Source organism: Megascapheus bottae, chromosome 13, assembly GCF_031878675.1.
Source record: "Megascapheus bottae isolate mThoBot1 chromosome 13, mThoBot2.hap1, whole genome shotgun sequence".
Classification (NCBI taxonomy): domain Eukaryota; kingdom Metazoa; phylum Chordata; class Mammalia; order Rodentia; family Geomyidae; genus Megascapheus; species Megascapheus bottae.
In genome coordinates this window covers 353,114-373,412 of record NC_143521.1, presented here as the reverse complement: position 1 = coordinate 373,412, position 20,299 = coordinate 353,114, and the positions used below count along the sequence as shown (strand labels likewise).

General features: G+C 35.1%; 1 protein-coding gene across 2 annotated transcripts in view; it reads right to left on the bottom strand.

The window, feature by feature from the left end:
- Fstl5 (follistatin like 5) overlaps positions 1–20,299 on the bottom strand; it is a 570,877-nt gene that overhangs the window by 350,588 nt on the left and 199,990 nt on the right. For both annotated transcript variants that reach the window (XM_090343981.1, XM_090343982.1), the window contains exon 4: positions 14,420–14,616. In XM_090343981.1, the coding sequence (XP_090200107.1) occupies positions 14,420–14,616 (197 nt within the window). The remainder of the gene's footprint in view (positions 1–14,419; positions 14,617–20,299) is intronic.

Here is a 20,299-nt window from a genome sequence, read left to right as displayed (position 1 = left end):
ATAGGGAAGCAAAATCCTTCTCTGTTTAGAGAACAACTGAGTATTCAATCATTTGCCATCTGTTATTGAAATTAATACACAAAATGGTTTTTCTAGGGGCTGTCTGGAGTGGTGTATTTTATCTAACCTCACTGTGTTTCTCCTAAAGATTAGAATTGCTGGAATTGGTTAATAGTTAGAATTCTCACACTAGAATTTTGTCAGGTATTTGGCTAATAATTGGAGATTTTTATTCTCATATAAATTTGTAGAGATAAAGGAGAAATTTTTCAAGTCTCATCCTTTATTTTTTCTTAACACACTTAAAGTAAGATTGTGTATTAGACTAAGAGAATATGTTTCTGAGTTTTTTTCCATTGATGGGCTTTGGGTATTTATTTCTTTGTTTATTTATGTAGTCAGTCATGGAACTTGAACTCTGAGCCTAGGTATTGCCCCTAAGATTTTCAGCTTGAGCCACAGTGCCACTTCCAGTTTTTGGTGATTAATTGGAGATAAGAGTCTCAGACATTTAGTGCCTGGGCTATCTTTGAACCTCAGTCCTCAGATCTCAGCCTGCTGAGTAGCTAGGATTACAGGTGTGAGCCACCAACACCTAACTCTGGTATTTTTATTTTCTAAGGTGAAAATTATCAGCATAGCCAGTAGAATTTTAGTACCCTACAAAGTGATTAATCATAATGATGTGGAGTTTTATAATATCTGCAGTATGAAAATAATGCTTATTTTACAAGTTTTATGTAAGGTATTTTAAGTTCAAGCCAGGGCATCACACTGGAAAGGGAAGAGTAATGTATCCCTATGTATAGAGAGTATGACACTAACTAAAGAGAACCTTCCAAAGCTTAACCAAAAAATTTTAGGAGTAAGTAGAGCAAAGTTGAGCAATACAAACTAAATCACAAAAAATTACTTTTCAATATACCAATAATGAATTATATGAAAGAGCAATAAGGAATTAGTCACATTTATGATTGTCAGCAATAATACCTTTAAAAAATTTTTGGTGGGTCATGTGGCTTGAATTCAGCCTGGGCACTGTCCCTGAGCTCTTCAGCTCAAGGATAACATCCTACCCCAGGACCTGGGCATTGTCCCTGAGGTCTTCAGCTCAAGGCTGTTGCTCTACCCTTGATCATATACCCATTTCCCATTTTCTAGAGGTTAATTGGAGATAACCGTTAGGTACTTTTCTTCCCAGACTGGCTCTAAGCCTTCATCCTCAGATCTCAGTCTCTTGAGTAGCTAGGATTACAGGTGTGAGCCACCACCATGCTGGCAATACCTAAAAATTCTAACTGAAGGATGAAAAATCCCTAGAGACAGACTTGGAAGAAGGAGGAGGTTCAGGATGAGTCTTTCTGAGATCTCCCCAAGATATCAAGTTTAGCAGTGTAGCAGAAAGTTTATAGCTAAAGAATGATACCAAGTAAGCTGTAGTGGCACAGAGATCTCAGTCAGAGAAGAAAATCTCAGGCAGTTTGAGCCCACATCAGTAGTGGTGGTGGCAGAGGCAGAACCAGCAGCAGTGGCAAAACCAAGATGACAGTGCCCAGAAAACCTGACCCAAGACAAAGGCACCAGAGCCCGAATGCTCAGCACCTCACTTACCTGCAGCACAGACCAGGTGACTATGGACAGAAATCTTTATCCAGCTAGCTACACACAGACACAGACAACCAAGGGGAATGTGAGTACCTCACAAAAAGACATACTCCCTCCTGCTTGCATAACGACATTGGGAAGGTAGCAATTCTCCCATAACCAACAACAGTACCATCTTGGCTACTGGCAAAGACCCTTCCAAACCAATCAGCAGATAACTGGAGCCTGAGAATTGATGTTAGCAAGGCCATTTCTCAAAAGGGAAAAGGGACCAGACCAGTGTCAGCTTAGCCTGGTGATCAGGTTCACTGCCCTGGAGGAAGCAATTCCTGCTGGGGTGGTGGCTTCCCTCTACCACTAAACAAACCCAGAGGTGGCTCTAACCAAAGGCTATGCCCAGCTGAACAATAGTGGTGCCAGGCTGGCTCAGAGTGAGTTCTGAAGCTTGCCAAGATCTCCAGATAGAATACAACTCCACTCACATTAAAGCTACAGAAACAGACAACTCTCTCCTGCAGGACATATAAAGCCCATTGCCCTGCCAGTAAATTAACCTGGGTGTGCACTCACAAAGATCCCAAGTCTGCCCACTCAAACAAACTGATAGGAAAACCAACTAAGCCAAAGGAAAATGTATCATCACAGGAGAGAAGAGACTTAAAAAAAAGAGACTGGATCCCAAATCTAGTGGAGAGACAAGTTCCCTCCCCCAAAACTGAAGAATATTTTTTCTAATCATAAATTTTTAAAATTTTACTACTTTTTTCATTTCCATTTTTAGTTGTTCTTTTTTGCCATTTTTATGTCAATTTTCCCTTTTTTTCCATTGTGGATTTGTCCTTTCTTGAAACACAGTGACAGCAATTAGTAGTAGTTCTTCATTGTGTACATAATTGTTTCAAATTATATTTTCATTGACCCAGTCTGCTGCTTTTTAATCTTTGAGATTTTAATCATAGTATTTCTTCTTCAAGAACTCATTATTGTGAGTTTTTTTAAATCATTGATCTCTTATGTATATATTTCTTTCTTACATATCATTTTTTATTTTTTCATTTAATTTTTAAAATTTTTATTCATTTATTTTTCTTTGTTATCACTTTAGGTCACAGTTATCTTCACTCCATTCCTTTCCTTCATTACTATATTACTCTTACAGCCTACATTAATGTTCTCTTATTTCACCTTCTTGTCTTTCATAATATACTTCTATCCTGGCCCTTTGCTCCTTCTTCAATTTCCATAATGCATGAATCTACATATGACAGTTGTTGACCAAGATTGTATATGGATTTGTTCACTTATACTCTAAGTCCAGAGTGATTTAAATATTGTAGACATTGAATTGTGTTTTTTTTTATCATAAAACTGTGTTCGGTGGTGCTGTTGGATTTGTTTGTAAGTGCACAAAAGGAGAGAGTGTAAAAATACATGTCTAAATTTGTGAACCTCTGTAGTCTAGGCAGCTATAGAGCACTAGGTTGGTTATTATCTTAAACCTGCAATCTTGTGTGTTATTAGTCTTGCTCCTATTTCTGAATGGGCAAACAAGAAACTTATAAAAATGGCAAATCAAGAAATTGTATCTCCCACTCAAATTCAAAAGGCAACAGAACAGTGAATGTGAAACTGAGAGAGTCCTCTAAATGCTCTACAAATGCTGTTGGTGAGCAGGGTCAATGAAAAGTTGGAAAACATGAAGAAGGATATATATGTGAACATGAATGTGCACATGATGAAGCCAATCAACGAAAAATGGAGGAATTCATAGAATTCACATTCAGAAAGCTGAATGAGTTCCAATGAAAGTCCAAGGAGAGTACAGCTCTAGAGCTAAAGGACTTGAAAGAGAGAGCACTCAAATCGAAAACAAGGAGGTAAAGAAGTCCATACAAGAGCTAAAATCAGAGATGCAAGGCATCTAGAAAGAACTGGATGAACTAGAAGGAAGGGAGATGAAGGACAAAAATAGAAAGTATTGATAGCAAATTGGACAAGGCAGAAGAGAGAATCCCCAGAGTTGAAGATAAGCTAGAATTTATATAGAACCTCAAACACACCTGACCAGAAAAAGACATCACATCGCCACATTATAATCAGTACAGTATCAATAGTGACTGAGGAAAGGATGCTTAAAGTAGGCAAGAAGAAGAAGACAATGAACTACAAAAGAACACCAATCAGAATAACCACAGGTTTCTCAGTAGAGACTATGCATGTAAGAAGAACTGGAATGATTTATGTCATGTCCTTAAGACAAATAACTACCAACCAAGAAAACTATACCTACGTAAGCTCTCTTTCATAACTGAGGGAACAATTAAACCATCCACAGAAAGGAAAAGTTGAAACACTACTTAGCGACCAAGCCAGAATTACCAAAAATTCTCAAAGACGGTCTACACATTTCAAATCAACACAACATATTATTGACAAAGAAATGACATCTAAAAAAAATACACCACCCAATCACCACAAGCAATGACCAGTCACAGGCCCTAATGAAATACAAAAATGACAGGAACTAGTAAATGTTTTTCAATTCTATCAATCAATATTAATGAACTAAACTCTCCAATTAAATGACATATACTGTCTAGTTGAATAATAAGCTTCATCATTCTGCAGTCTTCCACTGAGGAACATCAGTATATACATTATTTTCAGTAGCACAAAGAACATTTTCAAAAATAGACCACATTTTATGGCATAAAGGTAACCTGTTCAGATGCAGAAATACTGCCCTTATTTCCTGCATTCTCTCAGAACACAAGGGAATCAAATTGGAACTGAGCATCAACCTCCACCTAAGAAATCCCTGCAATCCATGGAGATTGAACAACACATTTTTGAATCACCAGTGGATTATTGAGAAGATCAGAACAGAACTTTAACGTTTATGGTATTTAACAAAAAGGAGCACACAAAATATGAGCTCCTTTGGTACATCACAAAGGCAGTACTCAGAAGAAAATTTATAGATCTGAGTGCCTATATTAACAAATTGGAAAAATCCCAAGCCAACAACTTAATGCCACACCTTAAGCTCGTGGATAAAGAGTAACAAAGCAATACCAATTAAAAAACAAAGGAACAGGGGTCGGGAGTTTGGCCTAGTGGTAGATTGCTTGCCTAGCATGCATGAAGACCCAGGTTCGATTCCTTGATAACACATACATAGAAAAAAGCCAGAATGATGCTGAGGCTCAAGTGGTAGAGCTCTAGCCTTGAGAAACTCCAAGGACAGTCCTCAGACCTTGATCTCAAGCCCAGGACTGGCAAAACAATAGAAGGGAACAAATTATTAAAGTTAAAGCACAATTAAATGAATTGGGGTCCAAAATGCCATGCAAATAATCAACAAAACAAGTTGTTTTTTTGAAAAAATTAACAAAATTGACAGACACTTAGCCAATCTTACCAAAAAAAAGGAAGGAGAACACCCAAATAAAATCATGGACAAGAATGGAAATACTATGACAGAAATTACTAAGATCAAAGAATATCAAAAGGAAATACTTTTCAAAACTTTATGACAAAACATTTGAGAATCTAGAAGAACTGGATGAATTTCTAGCCAATATTAAGATACTGAAACCTAACCAAGAAGACCTAATCCAACTAAACAAACCTATTTCAAGTACTGAAATAGAAATGGCAATATGAGACCTCCCATGCAAGAAAAGCTGAGGACCTAATGGATTCACAGGTGAATTATATAAGGCCGTCAAAACAGACTTACACCTATACTCCTCAAAATCTTCAATGAAATTGAAAGTGAAGGCTCTTAGCCCAACTCATTCGTGAATACAGCATAACCCTCATCCAAAAACCAGACAGGGACTCATCAAAGAAAGAGAACCCTACACTGATTTTTATGATGAACAATGATGCAAAATTTCTTAGCAATATACTGACCAATTATCTTCAAAAACTCATCAAAAATTAAGCACTATGATCAAATAGTATTCAAGGCTGAATGCAAAGGGATGCAAAGCTGGTTCAATATACTTAAGTCAATTAGTATAATTCACATGAACATCCACAAGGACAAGAATCAAATGACTATCTCAATAGATGCAGAAAAGACATTTGACAGGATCCAACCCCCCTTTAAGCTAAAAGCTCTGGAAAAACTAGTAATCCATGGAACATTCTTTAGCATAATAAAGGTTATGTGTAACAAGCCTACAGCTAGCATTATAATTAATGGTGAAAAGTGAAAGTCATTTCCTCTAAAATCAGGAATGAGACAAGGATGCCCACTGTCTCCACTCCTGTTTAATATAGTATTAAAATTCATAGCCTGAACTATAAGGCAGGGAGCAAGCATAAAGTGGATTCAACTAGGGAAATAAAGTGAAACTTTCCCTCTTTGCAGATAACATGATTCTGTATTTAAAGAACCCTACATACTCCACTTTCAAGTTGACTGACCTGGTTCATAACTATGGCAAAGTAGCAGGGTATAAAATTAACCCTCAAAAATCAACTGCCTTCAGTTATACCAACAATGAGAGGATCTAGGCAGAAATCAGGAAAGCAACTCCTTTTTCATTAGCCTCAAAGAAAATAAAGTACATAGGAATTACTTAGGAATGTAAAGAATATTTGTGATGAAAACTTTAAAAACCTGAAAAGAGAAATTAAAGCAAAACTGAGTAAGTGGAAAAACCTCCCAGGTTCCTGAATTGGAAGAATTAACATCATGAAAATGATCATCCTGCCAAGGGCTATCTTCAAATTGGATGCAATACCCACCAATATCCCATTGTCATTCTTTAAGGAAAAACAAGAAGCCATCCAAAAATTCCCATGGAATAATAAAAGACCCTGTATAGCAAAAACAATTCTTAGCAGAAAGACCAATGCTGGAGGAATATCAATACCAATTGTTAGACTGTATTAAAGACCTATCGTAACCAAATCAGCTTGGTCCTGGCACAAGAACAGGCCTGAGGACAAAATGAAGAGTCATAGGTTGGAAGATCTCTTCAACAATTGGTGCTAGCAGAATTGTTGAAGCAGTTACAGAAAACTAAAGTTGAAATACCTTCTATGTCACACTGCACCAGAATTAATTACACATGCATTAAAGACCTTGAAGTAAAAGCTGAAATACTAAAAACTTTACAAGAAGCTATAGACGATACAATAGGGGTCCTTGGTACAGGTCGAAACTTTCTTAAAAGATCTAGAAACACAACAAATTAAAGAAAGTTTGGACAAATGGGACTGCATTAAATTGCAGAGCTTCTGTATGGCAAAGTACATTGCTAGCAAGCAAACTAGAAAGCCCACAAAATGGGAGAAGATCTTCACTAGCCATACAACAGACAAGAGCCTCATATCTAAAACATTTCTGCAGCTAAAAAAAGGGATCTGGAGGTAAAACCGCCGCCTGGTCTCCCCCAGCCCAACTACAGCCTTCGCTGCCATAGCCGGGGGGAGGAGGGTCATGATCCAAAAGAACCAGAGCAGCTGCGGAAGCTGCTGGTGGTCTGAGCTTTGAAACTACAGATGATAGTTTAAGAGAACATTTGAATGGATCAACAAGATGTGGTATTTGTACACAATGGAATTCTATGCTGCTGTCAGAAAGAACGACATCGCCCCATTTGTTAGGAAATTGAAAGACTTAGAAAATATCATATTAAGTGAAGTAAGCCAGACTCAAAGGAACTTAGGATCAATGGTTTCCCTCATTTGTCATAACAGTAGAAACCTTGGGCTCTACTAGCAGAGATTTGCAATAGAGCAAAACCTTGATACATAAGGCCATATAGTATGACGCTAATTGAAAGGACCTCTAGGATATAGAAACAAAACCCATATAATGAATGATTGTTGCCCTTAAGGTACTGTGTTATCTCTCAGCTCTTTTGCTGTCCCTTGGTTATCTCATATTGTTACAGTATCACACTTTGTTATCTGATATATTGGATATATTTGTATTTGGTTATTTGAAATTTGATAGGGAAGGGGGGAAAAGAAGATGAGGGGTGGGGAAGAGGATAACGGGGACCAAGACATGTGAAAGGGTATCAATGTATGGGAATTAATGCACCATCTATCTGGCAAATATCATGTAACCCTTTTATTAATTACAATAAAAATTTTAAAAAATAAAAAAATAAAACGTTTGAAAAATTGCTTCCATGAAGAATGCTATTTACTGAAATTATAGCACATATGTGCCTATATGTTTGTGTATATATCTATATTCACAAGTATGTGCATGTATGTATGTATTATACATGCACACATAAATTTATATAACTATATGTGTTTATGCATACCTATATTTAGTCATAGAATAAAAATCTACATTATTTTAGATAACAAGTGACAAGAAGATGGGAAACCTGATAAAATAAATATGAAGACTTGGGTATAAAAATATTAAAATAAACAAGAGTATTCAATTGTTTGGAAATCCCACTTATTATAATGACTCATACAAGATATGGAAGATATTCTCTGATTTGATAATGGCTGGGAATTGCCTGCAGATACATTTGAATGTAGAACAGATAGGTAGAAACCTCCACTTGTGTTCCTTTGTTGTCCTTGGTTGGGATACGAGAGAAACAATGGATTCCTGGAGAGTTAAACTCCTGATATGATCAAGCCTATGAATTCTGTTTTTTCCTTTTCAAGCTCTTTTCCCAACAAAACATAATCATTTTGAGGTAGTAATTATCTTTGAATAACTAATAAATAGTTCACTACTCCCCCTTTTCAAAGAAAGCCCATAAATATAAAAAATAATAAAAGAAAGTCTGTAGTATTGAGGAGCCAAAAATAAAGCACCCCCATTCCCAGGTAGTAATCATCTTGCTGTTTATATAAACTATGAGTGACCCAAAAGTGCACATAAATTAAAGAAACAGAATTGTGGTGCTATTAAGTCGCAGGAACTGACCTGCCTGTGTTAAAATTAACCAAACCTCAGGTAAATTCAAGGGATGGCTTTTGTTTTCTAAGCCATAAAACTACTCTCTGACAGTTGAATGGGCCATTAGCCCAGGGAGTTCCCTAATCCCTACCTTATCTCACTGACCTGGTGGCTGTAAATCTGTGTTTTTTGCCTTTAAAAAGACTGTGTAGACCCTGACTGGGAACTCCTTTGGAGTTCCCTGCCTGGCTTGTAACCCGCAATAAACCTTGCTTTTGCATTTCCAAGGCCTCAATCTCGGTGGTTTTCTTAGGAGACCCCATCTCAGGGTACAACAGCATTACTGTGAATTTGAGGAGAGATTGATGTAATCCTTTGTCTTCTTAATAAACGTGTAGAATGCATGAAAACTTCAAGAATAAACATAAAACAAACATATCCTTTTCACAGATTTGTGTTTCTCCTAAGATGAATAAGTGTTCCTCCCTTCTTCTCCTTTGTTTCAGTTATCATGTGCTGAGTGTTCCTCCCTTCTTCTCCTATTCCTTTCTTTCAGTTATTATGTTCTGAGAGGGACAGTAGGTGCTAGAGGTGAGCTAATAGTCCAGAACTGCATGGTCCTCATTTCTAGTGGAATTTGCTCTAAGAAAAATTAGTGGGGGCATGAAAAAAATGTAACTAAAGATAATTGTCAACATTTCTCTGAATATAATCTGAAAAGAAAGAATGAAATTTATAACTGATTTAAGCATATGTAAGTACTGCTACCCTGCACTCTATCACTAGACAAAATTCCCGGTCCATGTGGCAGTTTTTTTAAATCAAGAGACTAAGTAATTCTTAGTAATCTCACAGTAAATAAATATGCTGACTAGATCAGAAAATGAAAAAGTACTAACAAATCTAGTAGGCTTTATCAATTGAAAGTATACAGGAACTGGCTTTTTTTTTGAACTGGCTTTTTTTTTTGCCAGTCTTGGGGTTTGAACTCAGGACCTGAGAATGTTTCTTGTTCTTTCTCAAAGCTAGCACTATCCCACTTGAGCCACAGCACCACTTCCAGCTTTTTTTTTTTGTGGGTCATGGGGCTTGAATTCGATCGGGCTCTGTCCCTAAGCTCTTCCACTAAAGTATACCCCCCTACTCCTGGGCCTAGGCATTGTCCTTGAGCTCTTCAGATCAAGGTTACAACCCTACCTTTGAGTCAAGCCCACTTCTCATTTTCTAGAGGATAATTGGAGAAAAAAGTCTCAGGTCCTCTTGTGCCCTGGCTGGCTTTGAACCTTGATCCTCAGAACAGCCTCCTGAGTAGCTAGGATTACAGGCATGAGCCATTGCACCCAGCCACTTCCAGCTTTTTCTTTGTATGTGGTACCAAATCGAGCCCAGTCTTGGTGCTATAGGCAAGCACTCTACCACTAGGCCAAACTCCCAGCAGGAAATGGCTCTTTCTCTTTGTAAGAAGTACACTTTCAGGAATACACTTTATGTATCCAAATACTGCAAAAACTTCAATGCTATACCCATCCAGTAGCTTAAAAACATCTCTCTCTCTTTCTCTTTCTCTCTCTCTGTCTTCCTCTCTCTCTCTCTCTCTCTCTCTCTCTCTCTCTCTCTCTCTCTCTCTCTCTCTCTCTCTCTCTCTCTCTCTCTCTTTTGCCAGCCCTGGGGATTGACCTCAGGGTCTGGGCATGGTCCTTGAACACATTTTGCTCAAGGTTAGTGCTCTGTCACTTGAGCCACAGCAACACTTTGGATTTTTCTGAGTATGTGGTACCAAGGAATTGAACCCAGGGCTTTATGCATGCTAGGCAAGCACTTTACAATAAGGCTATGCTCTCGGCAAAATATTTCATCTTAAATAAGAAGAGATTCATTTGTGTTTTTTATTTAATTTTGTAAATGTAATCACACATAGGTATCAGTGAGCAAATGGCATTATAAGTAAAATTTATATAACATAATCTAAACCCAGTGAACAAGTAGGTATTTTTTCTAGTATTTTTATAAATAGTTGCATGTGTGTCCATTATGCCATTTCATTCAAATATACATTTCTAATGTGAATCAGCTCATTAAGATGACAGAATCTAAACGGAGAAAAACCTAAATCAATATATTCAATAATGCTTTAATGTTTAAACTCAGAATCAAAAGGGATTTCTGTAAGCAAAGACCTTAGCTACTCTGCTTACATACTACAAACTGTAGGGCATTATTATTTGAAATAATTAAAGCCAGAGAAAATTTTTTTCAAATTGCTAGAAATTTGTGTTTGCTACTAACACAGAAAGACTACCATTCTACCAAATGCAGTCCGTTTGGTATTTCCACATCTAGAAAAATATTATAATCTATGTCTGTCATGTTACTTTCCATACTTTCAATTATTTACAGAAAATTGTCAAAAATTAAATGGAGAATTCCATAAAAATTTATGTATTAAATTTTATAAAATTTTGAGTACTGTTACAAAATATTCCATCATTCACCTTCACCCCAACAGGAGTTTGAATTAAGTATTTGCTTATTGTTCTCAAATTGTACATCCCTTCTTCTGCTATGTTCCAAGTTATCAGATCAATTGTAATGATAAGGTCCTTCTTGGGTCTATGTAGTCTGTTTTATTGAATAATTGCCCCCAAAGTACAAGAGCAACAATGCTCTTCTATGTTTTATAAAGTCTCAATTGTAGCTGAGCACTGTGGCTCACACTTGTAATCCTAGCTACTCAGGAGGCTGAGATCTGAGGAAACTGGTTCAAAGCTAGCTCTTGCACAAAGTTCCTGACAATCTTATCTCCAATTAACCACTGGAAAAACCAGAGGTGGGGCTGTGGCTCTAGGGGTAGGGCAGCAGCCTAGAGCTAAAATGCTCAGTGGCAGCTCCTAGGCCCAGAGTTCAAGTCACATGACTGTCCAAAAAAAAGTCACAATTATTCCATTTTACTGTCAGGTAATATAATTAATTGCTTGTGATTATGAATGTGCATTTATAGGAAAATCATTTACATATACATATTACAATGCAGGAAAAAATGGTTCAATTATTGAGTGGAAACTTGGCAATTTTTTTGTGATTCATTTCCTGATTATTTCTGTTGTTTTTGCAGTCACTATCCATACAGATTTGCTATATTTCCCATTCATTTCAACCCATTCCTTCTGCTCAAATCCATTATTATGCTTTATAAAAATCATACTTTCTGGTCAGAAAATACTTCTTCAGAAAATTTGTTACAAAATATATTTAACTACATATTTATTTTAGAATAGCTGGGTATGCTTTTGACCAAGCATAGTTGTGGACTTCTGTAATACCATCTCTCATGAGTCTGAAGGAGGATTATGAGTTTGAGATCAACCTGAGTTATAACATGATACATATGTTCACTGATAATTCAGAGATAGAGAAGTGAATCACTAGTCAAAGGTTATACAGGCTCCCTAATCAAAGTACTTAGCCATTGTGCTATGATTATAAAAATAGGTGATTGAAAAAACTTAAAAATGCATCACTCCCCAATTATTTATTATGTTGCTAATTGAAACATTTAGTTTTGATAATTTTCAAGGTAAATAATTTTTTTATTTCCTAATTTTAGTTATTACATGTTAATCTGTTTTGAATTCTTTTTCATTTATTACCATTTTAAGTGTACTAGACTTTCAAATGTTAATACAAATCTATCAGCTGTTTTAACATTAATCAATTCCCCCAAAATACCATATTTCTGAAAAATTTAAATTAACATTCTGCTACTGGATATTTTTTACATGTAAAAGTCAACCTCAGACTAAAGGACTAACTTTATGGTTACTGAAATATTCCTCAAAACTAGCACTATGAAGTAGATTATGTGAAACAAGTTCAGCAATTGATCAGTTATTCCCAAGCTGTGTTTTTAACTATGGTGCAAATAATCTTATTTTCTTTACTGCTCATTGTTGTCTCTCTTTTCTCAACAAGACTCTAGTAACTTATATACTTGAAAATATGCAAGAGAACTCTGGAATACATCTAATATGGAGTAAGAACAGAACATATGCAACCAACTTTCATGCTGTTCTAATTAGACCACACACAGTAAATGTTAATTTTCAATTTTTACTTGGTTCTGTGTGAATCTCAGTTATATGCTACATTCTCTGGTAATAATAGATTGTCAATTGTTAAGAGACACTAGTATGAATCTTTCCCTTCCAGTTGCATTATAGTTAAATTTTATATTAGATTGTGTTATAGAGTTTTATTCTTATAAATAAAATCATATGCATTAATGATTAGATCATATTACTTAACTTGTTTTTACTAGGCATCTGAAATCAAAAAGTGCATAGTCAAAAGCAATATTTCTGTAATCACAAGGCAAAATTTCTCATGTTTACCAAGGATCTCATTAAAACCTTCCATTATTTTCATAGTTGAGTGTACATAATAAGATGATATTTCTACTACATATTGCAGGAAGAAAAAGTGATTAAGACACAGTGAAAAATACAGAAGATTACATGAATATTACAAAGTAAACAGAGTAATACTCTAGACCATGGGATTGGTTTGGAGTACATAAATACCCATATTCATACAATATGTAAAGCATCTTGAATAAACTTGAATCAATTAAAATTGTACAACTTATTAATAATCTTCAAAAATAGTACTTGGATAAAATGCAGATCTTGGTAAATTCTATCAAATATTTAAGGAAAACATAAAACTTTTAAACACATACTTTCCTAATATAGAAGCAGAAAAATGCTTTCTAATTCCATGATATTTCCATTTTCCAATTAGCAAAGCCAGACAAATAAAGAAAATTACAGCTAGATGTTGCTTATATCTAATAGTCACAATATTAAATCAATAAACATGTTATATCTGATCCTTGATTAGTAGAAAGTGTTTAAGTATGTATATCAGTAACATCATTTATTTACATAGTGCTAGAGATGTGCTCATTTACTGAGTTGCACTAAATACTGAAGACAATAGCTTTTATTAATTGGAATGCTATCAGACATAGATACATATTTTAAAATTATAAAATAGGATATTTTATTTGAAACACATTAACAAATTAGTCAAAATATTTTCTTGCTAATGCAAGGTCCTGGTGGCTGATGGATATAATCTTACCTACTGAGGAATCTGAGAGCTGAGGATCATGATTCAAAACAATCCAGGGCAGAAAAGTCTATGTAACCCTTATGTCCAACTAAAAGCCAAAAGTGAACCATTGACTCCTGTGCTTGAACAAAACCTCAGTGATAGCACACAAGCCCCCCCCACACATGCACACCACACAAATACATATATGTACAAATACACATATGTACAGAGAGAGACGGGGGGAGGGAGACATGTTATTCTTTTTTGCTGTTGGAAACCAAAACCCAGAGCCTCAAAGATACTTGACTAGAATTCTACTACTGACTTAATACCTAATATTTGGAGATATGGCATTAGTTTCTGTCATAGGCTGGTCTTAATCTTCAGATCTTTCTGAATCTGTCTATACTTTGCTGGAATTAACAGTCTGCCTGGACAAAGCCATCAGATTTACTCTCTTACATATTAATAACATTATATATAATATTTACATAATAAATTCTTATAAACACAAATTTATCATGTACATCTGTAAGTAATAATCTTGTTAACTTTTTTGCTATTCCTAAGACTTGAACTCAGAGCCTGAGCACTGTCCTTGAGATTTATCAAGGCTATAGCTCTACCAATTGAGCCACAGCACCACTTCCAGCTTTTTCAATATAGTACCAAGGAATTGAACCCAGATCTTCATGCATGCTAGGCAAGCACTCTACCACTAGGCCAAAGTCCTGGCCCCTAATATTGTTGACTTTATCAATAATCACTGACTTAATTAAACATTGACTTAATTAGGACTCATACCTCAGTTAGTTCATTACTGTCTATAAGTCCATTACTGTCTGCATCAAAATATTTAAACATTTGATCCACCAAAATCTTCTTCTGAGATGTATTATCACTTTTAGGATTCTCATTTTCTTGTGTGATGCTCTTCTGGTTTTGTAAATCTACAAGCATGATTTTCATCTTGCTGTATTCTGTGCTCTTGCAGTTTTCTCCTGCAATTAGAAAAGGACTGTTATTTTCTAAGCAATTTCACTGAAAATAAAGGATTTTATTAATATGTACAAGCTTCTATTACGAAGTGGAGCTGTGGCTCAGGGGTAGCTTGGTAGCCTTGAGCTGAAGAGCTCAGGGATATCTCCCAGGCCTAGAGTTCAAGCCCCATGACTGACAAAAAAAATCTGAATAGAAGCTGCTATTACATGTATAACATATGAAATACATAATTTTACTTTTAAATATGGCAAACTTCATAACTAGGATAAAATCAAAGAATAAGAAATCTCCCATTGAATAGAAAACTCATTTCTTTCAAATGTAATAACATATTTATGGAACATTTTCTATAAGGAAAACTGGTGCTTGGAGAGACAGAATGTCTCCAGACTTTAAAATCTTTGTCATAGTCTCTCATTAATCATTGATATGATTAATGAGAAAGACATCTATCTATCTATCTATCTATCTATCTATCTATCTATCTCAAGGGCAAAATGAGGTACATGTAAGTGAAATAAATTTAGATAGGGCTTATATTTGAATTTAAAATAATTTACATTTTACTCTAAGGGATTCAATTACATTTTTGTTTTGCCTGGGTTTTGAAGTCAGCACCTGAGCACTGCCCTTGAGCTTTCTCAAGGCTAGCACTCTATCACTTGAGCCACAACAGCACTTATTTATTTTTCTGTGAATGTGCTATCAAGGATTTGAACCCAGGGCTTCATTCATGCTAGGCAAGCACTAAGCCACACTCCCAGATACTCTATTACATTTTAAAAACAAAATACAGTTTAAAAATTTGGACTAGTTTTAAAGATACTATCTCTTTTATATTTTGGTATCAATCCATCTGTATTTCAGTAAGCTTAGTATCACTATGTTTACTTTTATATTTGCCAAAAAACCATCTTTTCCTATTATCCTGATATTTAGTTTTTGCTTCTTAAGTGCGCTCAGAGCAACATGACAAATTTAGCTAGGATTACAAGGGTGAGCCATGGAACCCGGATTTATTTATTATTTTTAGGTAGTTGTACAGAGTGTCAATTCAAACTAGCAGTATAGGAATACAATGCATCCTGAGCAATGCCAATAGCTATATTCTCATATAGACATAATGTACCAAAATTAAGCCAAGAGAATATAATTCACTTAAACAGATCTGTTTAAAATGGCAATTTAAAAAATTACACCAGGTCTGGAAGGATTAACAGCAGAATTTTCTGTGACCTTTAAAATACTACCACCAGTACTCCTGAAAGTCTTCCATCATTTTGAAAGCGAGGAAAGAGTAGCAAATTCATTCTATGAAGCCATCATAACACTCATCTCCAAACCAACACTCAATAAAATATTGTCTTACTGAAGCAGCCATACTCTACGTGTTGTCAATATCTCCTAAGTAATAACCAGAACAATGAAAGGAAGATCGTGCTTAATGAAATTAGATGCTTTAATGTCTTTCTTTTATATAGAGTTTGTTCAAATGATGTGATTTTCAAATGAAGCATTAGAAGTTATACTAGCTGAAAAGATTTTAGAACATATTTTTAGCTTTATAATTGTGGTACATTTTGCATTTTGCTAGATCTATAACTTTTAAAATTTCTAAAGATGTATAAATACATGTCTCACAAGCCTGGTGTTGAGTAATTGCATTTGAAGTTTCATTCTCTTTCAAAAAAAGATGGAGACAATTTATTCTAGAAAGATGAGACTCTGCTCTTTTTGTAAGACATGACTACTGTTGTTTGACAGTTTAAGTGTTTAGCAATCCTGTCAGGAAATTCTTTTCTTACAATAAAATATAAACTTATTGCCACATATTAGGTTTATTTTGAGTTATTTTCTTCTTACTACAAAATAATAATGAGAATATGTTTGGGTTTGGTATTATAAAATAATTAAAAGAACTCAGTGCTAAGAGACAATCAAATCCAGAACTATAGCAATTTTGACCTCTGGGAAGCAGTTCCAATGAAAACTTCACCTGGTTTGTGTGTGTGTGTGTGTGTGTGTGTGTGTGTGTGTGTGTGTGTGTGTGTTTAATTGTCAGTCCTGGGGCTTGAACATTGAGCCTGGGTGCTTTCAGTGAACTCTTCAGCTCAAGGCTACCGCCCCACCCATTGAACACAACACCATTCCTGGATTTTTAGTGGTTAATTGCAGGTTAGTATCTTACAGTGTGTAGTGCCCTGGCTGGCTTTGAATGGCAATCCTTACATCTCAGCCACTGAGTAGCTAGTTTTACAAGCACAAGCCACCACACCCAGCTAAAACTGAATCATTTTATTTAATTATTTTCAAGTCAAAAACATTTTATTGTGGACTGGAATGTGGCCTAGTGGTAAGACTGTTTGCTTAACATGCACAAAGCCCTGGGTTTAATTCCTTGGTACCACATACATAGAAAAAGCCAGAAGTGGTATGTGGCTCAAGTGGCAGAGCACTAGTCTCGAGAATGCTCAAGGACAGTGCCCAGACCCTGAGTTCAAGTCCCAGAACTGACACAAAATATGTTGTAAAGGTGATGTACAGATAGGTTACAGCTACTTGAATTAAGTAATGAGTAGAATGCTTTTTTTCATATACTTTTATTGTAATTAATAGAAGGATTACATTATATTCACCAGATAGAAGGTGCATTACTAAACAAACCTTGATATCCTTTCTTATGTTTTGGTCCCCATTTCTCTCCCTCTACCCACCCCTTATCTTCCCTATCCTATTTCAAATTTTTCCTTCCTAGCCCCCCGTCATGTTGTGGAGTTCATTTCCAATATATTGTCTAGTGAGTGCCACTGCTGAATTATTCCACTCCTTGCCCCACCATTTCTGGTGCTTCCCCTTCCCATCCCAAGTCAGATAAGCTTGCATACAGATAAAGGTACAGAAAACAAAAGCAGTAATAAAAAGGAGGAAAAAAAACAGAATACAAACCTCAAACCAAAAACAGTACAGTAAAAAATATCTCTGATTTCCATTTGTGGGGATCCATTCAAAAGAGAATTTCTGTTCCAAGTTGTGCCATGTGTTGTGTATGTAAATCATATATGCTTTTCATATATACTGAATAAACACATTTCCATGTCATGAAAGACACAAGTAATTCAGGTTAATCTTAAATTCTTTTTGGTACACTGTTATGGGAGAAATAAATTCAAAGTAACTTTCTTCTTCAGGCTTTATTGCCTTGAACTGCATTGTTAAAGTAGTAGCAATTATGTTTTCCAACTACTATCTTGAAACATATTTCTCTTATAACATAATAAAAGTATTGAGATGATATTTTCTAGTCCTTTTTCTACTATTTATTAAAATATACTTCAGTATTCCTATGCATTGTAGCTGCCAAGTTACTTCTTAATCAGATTTATATGGTTAAATCAGTACTTCTTACTTATTTTCGCTAGAAGTTGTATACTTTTTTTCCCCCAGTCCTGGGGTTTGTACTCAGGCCTGAGCATTGTCCTTAGGATTTCTGAAGGTTAGAGTTCTACCACTTCGGTCCCCGCACCATTTCCAGCTCATGCCTGTAATCCTACCTACTCAGGAGGCTGAGATCTGAGAATCAAGGTTCAAAGCCAGCCTGGGCACAAAATGACCTATGACTCTTATCTCCAGTTATCCTCTAGAAAATGTGAAGTGGATGGGGAAGTAGTCTTGAGCTGAAGAGCTCAGGGACAGCGCCCAGACCTAGTTCAAGCCCCATAACCCACCAAAAAAAACATAAAATAAAATACTAGAAATTAACATTTTATATTTTTTAGATACTATTGAAGTCTGAGCTATGTCCTTAAATGATTTAATGATCTATTTTCAGTTAGTTTTTCTATAGACTTCCTAATTGTTCATCTCATTCATAGTACATAGTTGTTACATAGGCAGAAATTCTGAATTCTTTATTCTTCTAATTTCTTTCTTTCTAAGTACCTTTCACTACTTCGTAATTAAGAAAACATAAAAAGTGTAGGATATCTAACTTGCTAAATAATTACTTGTGATTTTTGACAAGTACTAAAGAATATTTAGATACTCCTTTTTTATCTCAAAAGAGGAAATTTACTTTGGCATAACATACCCCATTTTATTAAGTTTTTGACATGCCTAAAATTCTAGAGTTTCTAATTCAATCAGGCATTGGTACAATGTGCTAGTGTGTGTGTGTGTGTGTGTGGTATAATAGTGCTAGAGTTTGAACTCAGAACTTGACCACTGTCCTTGAACTGGTTTGCTAAAGGCTATTGCTCCATCATTTAAGCCACAACTCCAATTATGGATTTTCTTGGTTAATTGTATATAATAGTGGTTCTCACTTTTCTTGACCTGGCTGACCTGCATTTTAATAAACCCAGTACTCAGATCTTAGTCTCCTAAGTAGCTAGGATTATAAGTATTATCCAGTGCACTTGGCAGTATAATGTTATCCTTAAACGTTTATGCTCCCTTTATTTTTATTACCTGTGTCACAAATCAACAGATGAAAACAATGTAAATGATTTGATATATATGGACAATGTATACAGAGAATATATAGGGATACATATGGGTTGATAATTTGAAGGTTGAAGTGGTAAATTTTTTATGATGTTTGTCCAAGTTGGAGTTGTTTCTTTAAGCACACAGAGAATCTACATTCCATTGAGTTGGTCCAAGTCACTCCACTAGTTAGAAAACTATGGTTGGAAAATAGGAAGGCTGAAAATGATTGGCCATATTACATTAATTAATGAAAATATCATGTAAAACTAAAAGGCAGTGATTCATGTATATGAACTCTGTGAAACTCTCAACCAATCTTTGAATATCTTTATGTGCATAAAATTTTCATAATTGTAGTTTGTAATTGAGGACAAGTTTGCGACATACAGAGTCACCAAAGATTTAGTGAATTGAAACAATATACTTTATTGATCACATATTCTTTAATTTTAAAACTGTAAAGGTATTGCTATGACTGAAAATGATATGTAGCTTTTAAATAACTGTAATTTATGCATAAAATATTTTATAATTATAATTGTTATCATACTGTTGAACCTTAAAGACAATTTACACTTAGCATAACCAACAGATGCTTAGTTTCTTCTTTATTTCCTTTTCTCTTTTCATTATACATAGACTTTAAAAAATATTTTGCTTGGGAAAGAGAACCTTGCATTCATTCTACTACTACAGTCATGCCTTGCCTTTTGATGACTAATTTTTACATAGTCTCACAGAATTTTTCTTTTCTAGATATCTTTTAACATTGATTCTCTGGACACCAGCCTCCTGGGATGAATTACAGATGTAAAGAAAGAGCTAAATAATTTTCAACAGAGCTCTTATTTTGCAAAGCTATTTTCTTTTGAAATAGTTGAATATCACGTTTCAAGAAATATCAGGTCCTTTTAATTGAAATATGTTTCATGACATCACATATTTGGCTTCAATAAATTACTTCATCTACAAATGTTAGTTTTATGAAAGCGCAGTTTTTTAATTTTTCACTTTACCATTTTTTGTTCTTTGTTTTTGTTCTAAAATTCCCTGGTTTATTGGCCAATAAAGCCACTTTTTGATCTATAATCTTTCCTTTTGCTTTCTTCCTTTGTACACTTTAAACATGGTATTTACTTTATTAAACAGGCTGTATTTTCCAACCATTAGAGGTTCAAGCCTATAATTCTAGCT